Source organism: Triticum urartu, chromosome 7A, assembly GCF_056163025.1.
Source record: "Triticum urartu cultivar PI428250 chromosome 7A, HENAU_Tu73, whole genome shotgun sequence".
Taxonomy (NCBI): Eukaryota; Viridiplantae; Streptophyta; class Magnoliopsida; order Poales; family Poaceae; genus Triticum; species Triticum urartu.
In genome coordinates, this window is record NC_141879.1 from 5,999,865 (window position 1) to 6,016,431 (window position 16,567).

At 45.9% G+C, this 16,567-nt stretch overlaps 1 protein-coding gene and 2 pseudogenes across 1 annotated transcript; 1 reads left to right on the top strand and 2 right to left on the bottom strand.

The window, feature by feature from the left end:
• The window catches only part of LOC125525571 (uncharacterized), a 53,288-nt pseudogene extending 51,893 nt beyond the window's left edge, over window positions 1–1,395 (bottom strand).
• Window positions 8–924, bottom strand: LOC147956764 (uncharacterized; annotated as a pseudogene).
• Window positions 1,396–6,041: 4,646 nt separating the features above from the next.
• On the top strand, window positions 6,042–16,128 carry LOC147956765 (cysteine-rich receptor-like protein kinase 19). The gene is made up of 8 exons (XM_087533058.1): window positions 6,042–6,643; window positions 6,734–7,336; window positions 13,336–13,530; window positions 13,729–13,859; window positions 14,268–14,478; window positions 14,963–15,200; window positions 15,402–15,552; window positions 15,638–16,128. The coding sequence occupies exons 1-8, from the start codon at window positions 6,196–6,198 to the stop codon at window positions 15,968–15,970; spliced, it is 2,310 nt and encodes a 769-aa protein (XP_087389184.1). The 5' UTR covers window positions 6,042–6,195; the 3' UTR covers window positions 15,971–16,128.
• Window positions 16,129–16,567: the final 439 nt, after the last annotated feature.

Below are 16,567 nucleotides of genomic sequence, written 5' to 3' on the forward strand. Positions count from 1 at the left end.
ATCCAAATTAATTCTCTAAGTTCTCAAGGTAACCTAGTTCTCGAGGGATGTGTTCAGAAATTTGGTTCTTGTAAAGATATAAGATAGTGAGTTTTGTCAAATTTCCTATGCTATTTGGGATCAAACCTGTTAGTGTGTTGTTGCTAAGATCCAACTCCTCTAAGTTCTCAAGATAACCTAGTTCTTGAGGGATGTGCCCAGAAAGTTGGTTGCTGAAAGGTACAAGATTGTGAGTTTGGTCAAATTTCCTATGCTATTTGGGATGGAACCTGAGAATATGTTTTCACTAAGATCCAGGTACTCTAAGTTTGCAAGGTAATCTAATTCTTGTGGAATTAACCCAGAAAGTTGGTTGTTGTGAAGGGACAAGGTTGTGAGTTTGGTCAAAAAATTTATACTATTTGGGATGGAACCCGAGAGTATGTTTTCACTAAGACTCGGGTACTGTAAGTTCGAAAGGTAATCTATTTTTTGTGGAATTAACTCAGAAAGTTTGTTTCGCCGTAGAATTAACACAGTGAGCTTGGTCAAATTATGAAAATTTCGTGGAATGGAACCTGAGAGTGTGTTGATGCCAAGTTGCAGGTCCCTTAAGTTTAGAAGATAACCTAGTTCTCGTGGAATTTGTCCAGAAAGTTTGTTACAGTAAAGGTACTCCCTCCGTTTCAAATTACTCGTCGCTGAAATGGATGTATGTAGAACTAAAATACATCTAGATACATCCATACGTGCGACAAGTAATTCGGAACGGAGGGAGTACAAGCTAGTGAGTTCGGTCAAACCACCTATGCTGCGTGGTATTTTGCCGAAAAGATTATTACTGGACAAATCTAATGCAACTAAGTGCTTCATGCGTCCTATTTCATAAGGGATATGACCAACCAAGTGATTGCTTGACAAGTTGAGGGTGACAAGACTACTCATGTTGCCTATCTGGCTTGGTATTTCACCGGAGAGTTCATTTTCATGAAGCATTAAGGAATGCAATTTTGTGAGATTTCCTAGACCTAGTGGGATTGAGCCTCTTATCTGGTTGCCTTGCAGAAGGAGAGCATGGAGCTCGCCAAGGACCACGATACTAGGAGGAATGCTCCCAGCGAGGAGGTTGTGTGAGAGGTCGAGGCGTGTCAAGGTTGTCAAGGCTGAGAAGTTGAGGGAATCCAGAGCCCCTCTCAGCCGCATACCCCGCAGAGAGATGCCGTTGATCACCAGCCAAAGCTGGCGCACACCGGTATCGCAACAGATGCCGTGCCAGTTGCAAGGCATCGATGTGTTTCCCTAGGAGTGCAGGGCTTGCTGGTTTTGGTTGTCGAGGCTATCTTTCCAGACGAGGAGTGCTCTCGCTTGTCCTTCGAGCACCGCTGCATCTGACGCAAGTGCGATGGAGGTGGCCATCATCATCATCAGTATGGTTGAGAGAGGCAAGCATTTTGGGTGGTGGGTCCATCTCGATGCCTAGCTAGCTAGTTTGGAATTGGTTTTGGTTCTAAGAGCTGATGGCAGCACATTAAATAGTCGAACACACATCTGTCCATAAGGTTAACGGAGAATACATATGTCCAAGAAGAACACAACCGTGGAGATGTGAGTTTCCAGAACCTGCCATGCTCGAGAGTTACGGCCAGCTCCAGCTAGCGGGTCAAGTCATTCGTATCGGAGGCACAACAATGCTGTACTAGCTTCTAATACTTGGATGGTGGTAAGGTACGTAGCTTCCAAACATTGGATGGATACGTAGACCACACCAGGCAGCAGAATGAGTGGCGTCGCTCTTGTTGCTTAACCCGGGAAACCGATAAGTCAAAATTTGTACTACAGACTTTGAAGCATCTCAGATTGAAATAATAATTTATAAAAGCCTATATCCTCGGTCAAGCTTACGATGCGGTTGCACAAGACTTTGAATCATTCAAGATCAAGATAATAACTTACTAGCAAGATGCCTATGCGTTGCATGGAACATCAAGATGCATTTGTATAAGTAGTTTATCTTGTGGAGAAAAGAATTAACGAGGGAAGGCCTTATTTGCAAATGTGAAAAGAGATGTCGGTATCTTTTCTGCAAAATTGTCATAGCTTTCTTACTATCCGTCAGATATAAATCGGATGTCCTATATTGCAAGATAGCAAGCACACCATCATCACCAACTCTGTTTTTTATAAGAGTAAAGATAAAAGATTTAAGTCAGTCAGCATGATAAATTGGAAGGATAATCACGAATTGTATATGTGCTTGTTGTGCACACTAATACTAATGTATACATCTAGCACTGAAATATGTTTAAATACATTTGTTTAAAATCTTTTCACAGTATATGCTGGTGTATCATATATCTAGCACTGAAATATGTTTAAATACATTTGTTTCAGCGATAACGAATATGAAATGGGGGAAGTACTTCATTTCCCAAAATAGAATGGAGCATCTAAAATTACGCAAGTGTGTTCATGAAGCAGACATCACGGCGATGTTTTCGGGCGCAACAACGACCGTAAACACAACCATGCCATCCACGATTTCATTAAGTAGTTGAGCACACCTCTGTCGATATGTTAACGCAATACATGTTAATTCCCTCTGAAAAAAAAGGAAATACATGTCAAAGAACAGAATAATTGGACAGCCGTGGGCATGGAAGTCTGGACGGTGGGCGTGGAAGTTAATTGCTTGATGCTTGGCCATGCATGTCTAGACCGTATGCAGAGTCTGTCTGCACAATTGCCGTGCCTGACGGAGAGTATGCATGAGAGTCATTCGTGTTGGAGCTAGTCATGTGTATACCGAACTGCGGATGGGCGTGTTGCATGTCCCACACGGCAATATGTGCGCAGGTTCCAATTCTTTGATAGTAACAAGGTACTACTAGTTGTCGAGAATTAAGACTTTATTGTGATATATGATGTGCGTCAGCGTGTGTGTGTGAGCTTGCGTGCGTACTATTGGAGATGCTCTAACCAATCCCGTTTTTTAGGGGACAATTAACTCTACTATTTGTTAAGCTTATTGCATAGTAAAACTTTGAAAACTAATAAAACTGATCTTTGTGCATGGACGGTGAAGAAAATTAGGGTTGAGAGCATCTCCAACAGCTGCGCAACGAGCGGCGCACTAAAAAGCCGTTTACACCGCCCGAATCGTGAGTTTTTGCGCGTCGTGAAGCGCTGGCTCCAGCGGCTGCCGCAAAATATAGCGAGCGCGAACAGCTCCAACAGACGTGCTAAACTGCAGCGCACGCGAGCAACCGGCGCGTGCAATATGTTCATTTTTGAAGACAATATGATGATATTTCAAACATCAAAACATGACATAGCATAGTTTAAAATCACCCAAACACATAAAAGTTCAAAATCATGTGCACATCATCATCCAACCAAGTTCTAAATCATCGAACCAAGTTCATGACAAAAGTTCACACAAACAAATGGCACATCAACAATCATGCCTCATCCTCATCTTCGTCCTCCACTTCCTCCGATTCTTCATCATCATCCAAAGACGATTCTTCCTCCTCCTCTTCATTGTCTCGCGCCGCATCATCATGGGGAACTCGGAAGGTGTTGGCAAGATCTCCGTCGGCATCATGGGAAGGTGTGTGAGGCACACCGGAAGACATACGTCCACCCATGTCACCCGGAGGTGCTCCCATGCCTCCCATGAGAGACGTAAAACTGATGCCTCCCATGGTAGCTCTGAAGCCACTGATGCCTCCCATGGCCCCCATGGCAGCCCCGAAGCCACCGATGCCTCCCATGCCGCCCATGGTAACTCCAAAGCGACCGATGCCTCCCATGCCACCCAGGCCACCCATGCCGCCCATGCCAACCATGGCTCTTTTTTGGATCAAGACTTCTTCACCGGCAAAATTGACGTACCCCTTTTGCTTCTCATCGAGGGTAGATGTGTCCATGAAGAACAAATACTTCTCCCATTCTAACAATCTAGTTCGCTCCTTCATGGCCAATTTCTACTCCTCCAATGCCACATTCCTCTCCTCGGCCGCCACCCCCCTCTCCTCGACCGCGGCATCTTGGTTCCTTGCCATCTTCCTCACCTCGTTCGCTTCCTTTCTTGCATTCACAATAGTTTCCATAGCATTTTTGAGCTCGTCATCTCCTTTCCTCTTCTTCTTTTCTTTTCCGTCTTTCTTGCATCCATTTGGTCTTTTTGGCTTCGAGTACGCAGTCGAGTTTGGTGTAGGGCTTCTCTTGCCGTCATCACTTGATGCCTCCTCCTCACCATCGGCCAAATTAATAGTTCGCTTGTGATTGTTGCTCTCCTCATCATCGACACCATCACGAGGCTTCCATTTCTCATCATCCTTCAACGCATCATAGCAATGAGGCAATGTAAATGGTCTCCCTTTCTTGATCTTCCCTTTCTTGGTCTTCTTCTCCCCTCCTTGAAATAAGTTTTGTGCAATAGTGCGCTACAAACAAAAGAACAAGTTAGCAGTTGAAACAGCAAGAAGAAGCATGATGAACATGGAAGAATCATGAAAAAATGGCACTTACCCTATCTCTATCATTAGTGCCACTTGGGTTCAACGTGTCAACCGCCTTACGTGCGGCCACCCACCTTTGACAATCTCCGTTGATTGTCGACCACTAGGAGCGAAGAGATCTTTCCAAGCAGTCAATTCCACTTTTGTTGTGTAGATCAAAGTGATCTTTCATCCGGTTCCAATATGCATCTCTACTTTGATCCCCTCCAACGGCGGGATCCCTCAGCACTAGCAACCATGTATTGCATAGCAAGATGTCTTCATCCATGGTGTAGTTGCCCGCTCTTCCTTTCGGTGCATCGACGATACCCTCACCATCCTCGTCCACTTCAAACTCATGATAATCGAAATGCATCTCATTGGTTTGAGACCAATGAGAATTGTTGGAGCCAACACCCATAGTTGACATATATGTCTCATCATTGAAACTACAAAGTATATACAACAAAGCAAATAAGCTATCCACATGTATGCATTCAAAAAACAACAAACAAAAAAAGTGGGCGAAATTTTACCTTGTGGGCATTTCTTCAAACACCTTGTGCGCATCGGCTGCCAGCGCAACAAGTGAGCTCGCCGGCACTTCGGTCGCCGCCGCATCCGTCGCACGCCCTGCAAGCTTCTTTTTCGGCCGCCTAGAGGAACCGTCCGCCGCCTTGTTCTTCATCCCAGACACCTTGCCTGCCTTCGCCCGCGCCGCATTTGGGAGCTTCGAGAGGGGGGGTGCGTGGCTTCACGGCGGGCGCCAGCGCGACATCACCCGCCGCCGAGGTCGTCCGTGGCGGCATGAAAGGCCACGCGCGATACTGGTGCTTGGAGGAGGACCGGCGGAGGCGAAGCCAAACCTCCCCGTGCTAGGGTTTGCGGCGGCGGCAATGGCGGCGGAGGGGTCGCGGGTGTAGGAAGGAGTGAGGAGGATGTCGGCGCGTCCGTCCATCGGGCGAATTCGTCGTCGGCGGCGCGGGTGTGGCGAAAGCGGCGCGGCGGAGAGGGTGCGGCGCGGGCGCTCGAGTTGTGCAGCGCGCGGAAGCGGGCGCACGAAATAAACGGCACGCGATGCCGTTTGGCCCCACACGCGCGGTTTTTGTGCCTCCGCTGGAGTGCCCGGAGATGCGCGTGCAAAAAACACAAATTTTTCAGCGCGGCGCTTATATAGCGCGGTTGTTGGAGATGCTCTGACACACAAGAAAATGCAAGAGTTCGGCCAGTGATACAATGTTCGTATGTAGCATTTTTAGGAGTTAGCCATCCACAATTTCATGCTTTATACCTTGATGTATCTATCACAAAATTTGAATAGAACGAGAAGTAATTTGTTTCATTATTCAAACATGTAATCTAGGCCACAACATATATCGGCCGAACTCTTTGCGTGTGCGACGGTATCCGTCCGCACTAGTAGAAGAAATAAGACAAGAACGACTTCACGACTCCCAGTCAATACGGACAGCTAGCTGAGAGCAACCACCGTCAGATACAAACATGCTCGAAGCACTACTCCCAGTCAATACGTACGTTAGACTAGACTACAGCGTATGAAGGCAGCCAGATCCACCGATGAAAAGTATGGAATCCACTCGAATGCCCCCCGTTGTGCTCGCCATTGGCGCGCGTAGCAGCTTGGTTGCTACGTGCTTACTACCTCGGTCGTGAACCATTGCAAGAAAAAGCAAGCAAACTAGCTAGCTAGCTAATGGCGCCGACTCGCAGCTCACTGCTTGCACTTCTGCTCCTGCTCGTGGCCGCCACTGCCTATGTCAGCGCTGCCGCGGAGGGAGACGAAGCGCTGGCTGCCCGGCACGAGCGGTGGATGGCCAAGCACGGGCGCTTGTACACTGACGCCGCCGAGAAATTGCGCCGGCAGGAGGTGTTTGCGGCCAACGCGCGGCACGTAGACGCTGTCAACCGGGCCGGCAACCGGACGTGCATGCTCGGGCTCAACCAGTTCTCCGACCTCACCAACGAAGAGTTCACGGAGAAGCACCTCGGGTACCGTCACCAGCGCGGCGGGCTCCGTCCTGAGGACAGCATGCCGGTGGCCGCGGTGAGCATGTCCAAGGCTCAGGTCCAGCCCATGCCGGACAGCGTGGACTGGAGGGCCAAGGGTGCCGTCACCCCAGTCAAGAACCAAGGTTCCTGCGGTAAGAATCTGCAGCTCCTGGGAGGCATGCATGGCATACGCCAAAGTTCGCAAATGAATAAATATTTACATGTACATCGCGTGCGTACAGGGAGTTGCTGGGCGTTCGTGGCGGTGGCGGCGACCGAAGGGCTCGTAAAGATCGCCACCGGCAACCTCATCTCCATGTCAGAGCAGCAGGTGCTCGACTGCACCGGCGGCGCCAACACATGCACCACTGGCGACGTCAACGCGGCGCTAAACTACATCACTGCGAGCGGTGGCCTGCAGGTGGAGAGAAACTACACGTATACCGGCCAGCAGGGCGCGTGCCGCAGCAGCCGCGTCGGGCCAAATTCGGCCGCCTCCGTCGGTGCCCCCCGGTTTGCGATCCTGCACGGCGATGAGGGCGCGTTGCAGGAGCTCGTGGCCAGCCAGCCGGTGGCCGTGGGCGTGGAGACTGAGAGTGACTTCCGGCACTATATGAGCGGCGTCTACACCGGCAGCTCGTCGTGCGGGCAGAAGCTGAACCACGCCGTGACGGTGGTGGGCTACGGGACGGACGCCGGTGGGCAAGAGTACTGGGACGTGAAGAACCAGTGGGGGACGGCGTGGGGCGAGGGGGGCTACATGCGCCTCGCGCGCGGGAACGGCACCAACTGCGGCGTGGCTACCCACGCCTACTACCCGACCTACAACTTTTCTAGCAGAGGAGGTATGTACCGAGAAGCTCTCCAACCGCCACAAGTAAAAACTGAATCTGAGAAGGGTTTTCTGTTTCTCAATACCAATACTTATACACAGATAAATACCTTTCATGGCTGAGGTCGTGGAGATCTCTGCCATGGCAGAGATTTCTGGCCCTCCACTTTTCTTTACTGCTGACGATATTGTTTAGCCAAAATCCTCATGAAAGGATTGAAAGTAGAGAGCATTTTCTCGATGAAATCGGCATCCAAAATTGCAGCACCCCGGAATCGTAACTTTGAGTTGATTCGATGCAGTAACTAGTCATCAACCTGTGCAAATGCACGGTCTAGCATTTTAAATATTAAATACGAAAAAGTGGGTGCCTATTACAAATGTTGGATAATAATATTAGAATGTTATAACTGATTATTATTATTATTATTATTATATTGGTAGACAACATGGTTACGAATTCAAAATTATTGCATGTATGATGTATCTATTACATTTAAGTTTGTAATTATATAATGAAGGTCCCTATTGTAGCATATATGCTCATTTCATTCCACTACCTGAAAAACATACATCTTCGTTTTTGCCTCAGAGTTACGAAAGAATTTTATGTTAAAACCACTTCATGGATTAGAATTTATATGGGTACGGCATTTAAGCAGAAGTCTTCCCTCGGGAACATTTTATTGCACCTAGTTTTGTTTGACTACAAAAGAATTTGTTTCTATAGATAACGATGAATCAATGGACATACACGGTTTTCTATCAACATGTGAAACTGTAGCAAAAAAATATACATCAGAGATTCTGTTTTCTCATACCTTTATGAGCCATACATTATTCAGATTTTAAGTTGTTGTCTTAACCAATAAATTCTTACAAAATTTCTTTTATGAATAATAGAGTAGTGGAACTGTGTGATAGATTATTCGGATTAAAGTGGTGCATACCAAAAAAATCTTAAATAATTTATTGTATGATTGTTCCTGTTTTTTAATAATTTCTATTCCTATAACACACATATATATCACATACGTAATCATGTGTTTATATGAGATCCCCTTGGCGAATGATATATCAATATATATTTACTGTAGTAAATACGGAGTTTTAAAGATGTTTTAACAGGTATAATTAGCTATTACTGATGAGGCCAAAATGAAGACGTGCATAGATGTACTATATATACGCAAATAATAGGTATTAGCATATTTTTTAATAGAAAAAATATTTTATTGATGGAGGCTTTCTCTTTTTATTTTGATGTGAGGCTTTATTTCCTCTCTTTTTTTTTACGCGAGGCTATCCTTTTCTTTTGACGTGAGGCCGTCGAAAATTAAATGTTGTGCGTAATCAGCGGGGCCATTTAGTTTTCTTTTCTTTTTTACATTGGACTTTTTATGGAGAGGCATGCCTTTTTTTATGTGAGACGACGCGTAATCAGCGGGGTCGTTTAGCGGGGGTACTGAGGACAACCCTAACAAACTTCAAAGGCAAAATCCTTCACAAAAGAATGGTTCCAATTCCTCGAGAGAATCAATTGACTTCTCCCTTCTTCACTGATCCGGGGGAATGGGAACCGTCTACTAGTTGGGAAGGTAGACATCTGAAGAAGGTTGGCTATCCCCCATTGTGGGGGAGGGTTCTGTTTACCCTTTTCCTCCACTAATCTTGTGCATTCTGCACAAACCCCAAAAACAAGTCGGACGATGGATTTCCCTCTAAAGGTGAAGAAAACTAAGTGGGTGAACATGCCAGCTCCGGCTCCGCGCACCTGCTGACATCTTTCAAATCTCTTTCTCACAACCAAGAAAAGAAAATCAAAATCAAATGAATACAAATATAACCGATCTACCGCCTTTGATGACTAGCTTGGGCTACGAGAGAGTTTGTGGACTTTTCCATCTTCTCATGACTTCTCCTTGCAATTTTCTACACTAAAAACCGTTGTCACTACGGCACTGTCAACATTTCCTGTCACCACCACTCTACCAGGACTAACTCTTGGGCACAGGCACGTAGCTACCACGTCTCCATCACCAGTGAGCTAACAAGAAGAAGTACACCATTTTCTAGGGCAGCGAGGGCTGTCACCTGACGGCCGGCGATGTGGTGGCCTTGTGGTTCCAGGAGAAACACTATAAGTGCACCGCGCCCACTTGCATTCGCTACACAAAGATTGTGTGGGCTAACACCACAGGCGAGTACACACTACACACTAGCTCATTTGGGCCAACTCCACCAGAGTTGACAGCGCGAGTGTAGCCTATGACGTTGCTGCAGGTGGGGGCACTTTCATCACTTGCAAGCAACTACGAGCCTCCTGGCAATCTCGCCGGTGAGTGCCCGTATTTGGGCTGCGGCCAAGCCGCTCCACTGCCAACTTCTGGTACGACCCTCCTTCCTTCATCACAATTTCCAAAAGATTATATTGTTGATCATTAGTAGCCCTAAGCCGGTGTTCCTCCGGATCCCGCGCCGGCTCTGCTCGCCTGCATCCCGCTGGGGGTCAGGTCTGCTGCTTTTGGTGTTGAGCGGCTCTCCCCTCCCCTGAACGCGATCCTCATCTCCAACGCTCAACTCCCGCCGCCCCTTTGACTATACATGGATGGTGGCCCGTCAGCGGCGATCTATATGTGCAGCCCCAGATCCGGCCGTCACAGCCCGCCATGGGCTGCGGTTGTTAGAATAAATCCAAGGCATATCGTTGATCATCCGAGGACCAAGCAATCACACGAGCACGACACCGAAATCTGTTAACGAGGTTCACCGATATGGCTACATCCCCGGGGCATGACTATGGACGCTCCTCCCCATGACACCGCTACAATACCGCACCCGGTCGCCCTGAACACCGGCACATGCCGCCGGCTTTCCCTGCGTTCCGGTGCTATTATGCTCGCATAGCTTACATCGTGTGTCTACCCTTGCTATATAAGAGAGGCCTAGGATACAAGTGTCCTACTAAGACACGACTCCACGTCCTATGTAAACACAATACAACTCATAGTCCAACTGTAACCTACCTTGTACACTATATTTGACACAACTCTAACAAACTCCACGTTGGCGAATATTCTCCACCACTTTGAATTTGTCCATGCGTCAAACTTCCATGTACATTGGACTTGAGTTTATCCCATGAGCACCGCTACTACTCCAAAGACTCCATATGGCTCCACCTGCAACTTGTAGTCCCTTCTTTTCTTGACCACAATCAACACTCGAGCAAAATTAAGTTCCTCTTTACTCTAGTCTGTGCTCCCAACTTCCAGAGTATCCATCCAACGCCATCACACACTGATCACTGACCTGCGTGAAAGTGAACAACTCACATATTGGGTGTCACACATAAGAGTTACCTGAACTCAACATCACCGCTGCTTTCTTGACTGCCTGTCTGAAACTTGAAGGAATTTCACCATTGCTTGTTGTCATCTCGAGTCAAATTCGCAGTTGTCTCACCACATGTATGACCACCAGAGCCCTGGCCCGTCTCCATGTCCCGTGCATACCGCACGCCTCACCGCTATTACCGCGTCGATCCTCCGCGGTTCCGATCGAGTCTCAAGGGTCGCGAACCCACACCACTCAACCCCCACTGCAGAGCACCACCGATCATCACCGATCGATGACGAGTTTCACGCTTCCATCAGACCACTGGGCTCCTGTCCGAACTGCATGTCACTCGCTTTTCCCCTTGCTGAATAGGTTTCGATTCTCTGGATCCTTACATCGTAGCCCCTCAATCCAGCTCCACCTTCAACATGACTCCATGGTAGATGATCAATCCATCCCTGCGCCTCATCGACTTCAAGCTCCGTGTATACACCACCTTGAATCAATCCCGCGCCACAGTCTTGTCGAAGCCGCACAAGCCTCGGGAATGTGCACCACGTGTTTCCACGCCCAGAAGTCAGTCACCATCAGCATCACGCTCCTACATCATCTTCGCCGATCCCACCACCGTCTTCTGTATCAACCGACTTGCGTCGATCCCGTCAGACTGTCCAGTCCGACCCAGTCGAACTCGTTCGACTGTACGACACACTCGAGGCTCCCAAACCGTCTTCCGCGAATTTCCGTCCATCACATGATAATTCCATCTCAGCTGACCTGACTTCCTGCAACGCCTTCAAGCATCACTGTTGCACCAACAAATATTCCATCCTTGTCTGCCATAACCCAAGGTTTTCAGTTCCACGAACTTCTCCACCTCAAACCTGACACCCATTGATGCACCAGAACGCAGGGGAAGCCGGCGGCATGTGCCGGTGTCCAGGGCGACCGGGTGCGGTATTGTAGCGGTGTCATGGGGAGGAGCGCCCATAGTCATGCCCCGGGGATGTAGCCATATCGGTGAACCTCGTTAACAAATCTTGGTGTCGTGCTCGTGTGATTGCTTGGTCCTCGGATGATCGACGATATGCCTCGGATTTATTCTAACAGCGGTTAGTCGGAGTTGTTTCGTCGCTGATGGCTTGACGCTGCCAGAGGGAAATCCCTACTGACCCAAATTAGCTGACCACGACGGCGCTAGTGTATCGTCGCTTCCTCCCTGGAGGCGTGGTCCTTGAGCTCTCCTCATCGCCTGGCCAGGCTCCCAGTGGATCTGCTTTTCGACAAAGGATGGATTTTATTAACTCAAGATGGGTATCAACGGGATACAACACAATGAGCACACACTCGGTCTCTGTATAACTAGGATGCACACAGTCAATATCAACTCACACAAACAAAAAACATACCAACAACTAGCAAAGTCAAACAAGACGGAAGCTATGCCTTGGTGGAATAAAAAGAAAAAACTCTGCTTTCCACCATCCCAGCAGCTATATACATAGCACGGTCTAGACATGAGGTGTCAGGCAAATAAAAATTATGCTCGTACAAGCAGACAGTTAAGCCGCGGCAAGAGTCAGTCACCACCGACAGCTCTGAACAGCAAAGGTTGTCGTCTTACTTTGCAACGAAGATCCAAGGAGGAAGGTCACCAACACCGTCAAATCCAAACTCGGGATGCTCCTACAGTCTCATACAATCCTCATTCTCTGACGTCCTTATCTGTGGTGGCAGAATCAGATAGCAAAAAAACTTGCCATTGTTGTTGGATCTGAAGATCCAAAATTCCCGATCATGTCCTTGCAATCACCTAGCAGCACAGGACCACATCGACGCCCACGCACCCGAGCGAAGAACCGCCATGCCAGGACGTATTAGGCCGACGTTGCCTCCTATGTACATGCAGATGGGATCGGGGCCACCAACATCTCACACAAAGACGGCTAGCCCAGCCAGAAAACCCACCGTCACCGCTGCACATCCATACCCTCTGCCTCAAGCCGCTGTCCATAGATCTCACTCCGAAGCAACGCTGGACAAGCTACCACAGACTCTGATGATCAAGTCAAGTCCAATACAATGCCTCCATGAAGGTTAACGACAAGGAAATCGCCACCATTGAATGTCCCAAGAAGGGAGCAGGTTTCCCCCCGAAGCAAAGACCAAGAGGGGAGGAAAGGAGCATTGATGCGATGCCTTCAACAAGGATTACGGTAACCAGAGGTGTTGTTGTCGCTGCTCATGGCACGAAGCCGAGACAGGGTTTCCCCGGCTTCCTTACGCCCTCCCCTACACATCAACCATCAGGACCGAACATGACTTGCCCAGCAACCGCCGCCACCTCGAAACAAACCTGCAGGAATGGGCATGAGCAGCACCTCAGCCATCCGGGCCATGCGGAGGACACGAGCCTGCTAGCCAGGTCGTGCCTTGTCCCGAGCATCCATTTTTTCTCATCTTCTTTTACCCTTGTTATTTGTACAGTTTTCGGTCAGGTTTCCCTCATAAACGGGATCAATTTGTTAAGGTTTTTGATCTGTTTGGATCGATCTCTTCGCATTATAGTCATTTGAGTGGTAATATATTCAAGTGGGGAAACTCACTCCCCCCTCTTCCCCCCATTGATGACCGTTAAATAAAAGAGGTCTAATTGTTTCTACATGTGTACAGATAAAGGAAATGGTACTAATGCCAAAGAAAATGGCAATAGTTCAAATGCAAACAGTAGCAACCCAAGCAGAAATGGCAGTAGCCATGCAATCCTGCCAATTGTCCTCCCTGTGGTAACAACACTTGGTTTAATATCAGCTATATCAATTTGCACATGGAGAACCAGATCCAGTCTAAAGAGGACGGCAAAATCATGTAAGTACCTTTGTAGTACTGTCAAACTGGGAACACAATAACCTTAGTAAATTGAATTTTGTAGTCCCATTTAACCCTCCCTTACATAAAGCATCCGTTACAGATTGCTCCCTTGGTACTGTGTCTTTTGTAGCTGCTCTTTTACTGGCTCCCTGCAGGAAAAGGACCAATAGTCAGTTCTTTGTATTTTATATGCAGATACAGCTTGTTCAGAGGATATTGAAGATATTAAATCAGTGCTATTGGACCCATCAGTAATAAGAATAGCAACAAGTAATTTCTCTGAAGAAAATAAACTGGGGGAAGGAGGATTTGGGCAAGTCTACAAGGTAATACAGTACATCAACAAACCCAGTATTACTAGTTGTCTACAACTTCCTGCTGTTATCACCATATTGTTTCACCTGACTTCCAGCTGACTCCTATTTTCTGGGATGAACAATTGAAAACCATCCATTAACAGGACTGTACAGATTAGCTACCTTACAGTTTTTTTTAATCTCACTTTGCACTTATGTGCTTTCTGCCTTCGAGTGGCGTGGGCTTTCTTCTTTATCTCGGTCATTCCAAATTTATCTACTAACTAGGTTCTGACTTTGTGACTTCACAATCCTATTTCAAAGCTAGTTTCACCTTATGCTTCTTATACTACCATAAACAGTAGGTACATGTCAAGCTAGATTACAATCATAGTTAGATTTTATGATGTTATATTAATTTAAGTTGCTGCTTTTCAGGGTATGATGCCAGATGGACAGGAAATAGCAGTAAAACGATTATCGGAAGGATCAAAACAAGGCCTTCGTGAGCTAAAAAATGAGCTATTATTAGTCGCCAAGCTTCAGCACCGGAATCTGGTGAAGTTAATAGGCGCCTGCCTCAATGGAGAGGACAAGTTACTTGTGTATGAATATATTCCAAAGAAAAGTCTTGATGCCTTTATTTTTGGTACTGGAGTTTCTACTTACTTTTTTATTCCAAGCAAACTTTGGATTGACAAATATTAGTTGTACTGATTTCATCACTACATTGTTCTTTAAAAATGCAAATGGTTGAGTAAAAATATAATCAAGCTTTTCATGAAGCTACTATAAATTAGAACTAAAAGATAAATTCAATGGGGGTAAGAAGATAATACAAACATCAGTTTAGGTCAATTAAACAAATCATTGCATGCACATCAGTAGAACAAACATATAATTTGGAGTCTTGATGACTGATTTTATTTATTTAACGTGAGCAGGAACTCACCAAACCCATGATTCTGTTATAATTAATGAATAAAAAGGGAACTTGTTACCTTATTAGAGTAATCAAAATGTCTAGTTTTGTCTTTCACATGCATCTTTGCCACTTTAAAGTTACCCCAGTGTGCATGTTTTCATGTACGTTTTGTGTCCCCTGATTTATTTGGCTTATGATGCCTATTTAGATGACGAAAAGCGTGGAAAATTAGCTTGGGATACACGATACAAGATCATTTGTGGTATTGCTCGAGGCTTGGTGTATCTACATGATGAGTCCCGTATAAAAGTTATTCATAGAGATCTGAAGCCGAGCAATATATTACTAGAAATGGATATGAATCCAAAGATCTCTGACTTTGGTTTGGCAAGTATTTTTGAGGGTGATCATACAAAGCATATCACAAGAAGAGTAGCTGGAACCTAGTAAGTCTCTATGCATTCGGTTTATCTTATACTCCCTCCGTTCGGAATTACTTGTCGTAGAAATGGATATATCTAGACGTATTTTAGTTCTAGATACATCCATTTCTGAGACAAGTAATTCCGAATGGAGGGAGTATATCATAAGTTCATAACTATCACGTTCACAAAGAAAGCAATGCTTAGCCATTTTCTAATGTACAGTGGGTATATGGCTCCAGAATATGCGGTTCTTGGACATGTTTCAACCAAATCAGATGTGTTCAGCTTTGGAATGATTATTCTAGAAATTGTGACTGGGAGGAGAAACAATGTATCCTCTCAAACAATGATGGCTGAGCATCTTTTAACCTATGTAAGTATAATATTCAGTGTATTCCAGGTCTTAAAATATGTGATGACATAGTAAGCTTTTTTGATGAGTCATTGCTTGTGTACAGGTATGGGAGAACTGGACCAAGGGGACAAAAGCTGAGATAGTGGATCCATCATTGCACTATAACAATAGCTCTGAAAATGAGATTCTCAAGTGTGTACACATTGGACTATTATGTGTTCAAGAGAATCCAGGTGATAGACCCGGAATGTCCAATGTGCTCCTGATGCTTGTTGGAAAGTCTACTACGTTGCCTGCTCCTTCTAGGCCTGCTTTTCTATTTAGGTTGAATGGTGAAAACTATGCCCATGGTGGTCTCAATAACCTACTAGATGGATCGAACAAATCGAATCCATCATTCAATAATTTGACTATCACAGAATTAGAACCAAGATAGAGCTGACTCCCAAGTATGTAGTTAGGGCAGAGGAACACGAAACACCATTATTTATGTCAATTCAGCAGGATTGTCGAATAAACATTTGTAAATTGTATAACTAGCAAGACAGATTTAGGGGATGACAATGTGAGAATCTAACTGGTCAAATGACGAGAGTTATGACTTATGAGGTGCAGATCTGAAATTCTTCCAGAAGGAAATTCTTCCATTATGGGCTCATTCACTGTGTTTTACTTCAACTGATGGTAGGAAATCTGATGGGAACAGTACAAGGTACATATATAATTTATTGGAGTTTTTAGGAAAACATTGAATTCTGTGACAAAAATCTGAATGAGCAACTAAAACTACCAATGCTGATGCTTTTAGTTGGCAGACTGACATGGTCTTTTTTTCCACATCTGCACCTATAGTCCGGACCCACCAAATTAAGAATCATGTCAATGGAGTTAAAATAATGAATTAGAGCTTGCCGCAACAGACTACATCAATAGGTGGTGTTTTGTGAGTATAATGTTTATTAGGAAAGACGAGATAGATTAGGATTTGTTCTGACTTGTCTTGTACTCCAAGTAGATGATTGTACTCCTATAT

Excerpts from the sequence above, each read along its gene's own strand:
- LOC147956765 (XM_087533058.1), top strand. The coding sequence starts at position 6,196 with ATGGCGCCGACTCGCAGCTCACTGCTTGCACTTCTGCTCCTGCTCGTG. Across the intron at positions 13,531-13,728 it reads AAAGAGGACGGCAAAATCAT|ATACAGCTTGTTCAGAGGAT; the intron begins GTAAGTACCTTT and ends TTTTATATGCAG. Across the intron at positions 15,553-15,637 it reads CTGAGCATCTTTTAACCTAT|GTATGGGAGAACTGGACCAA; the intron begins GTAAGTATAATA and ends GCTTGTGTACAG.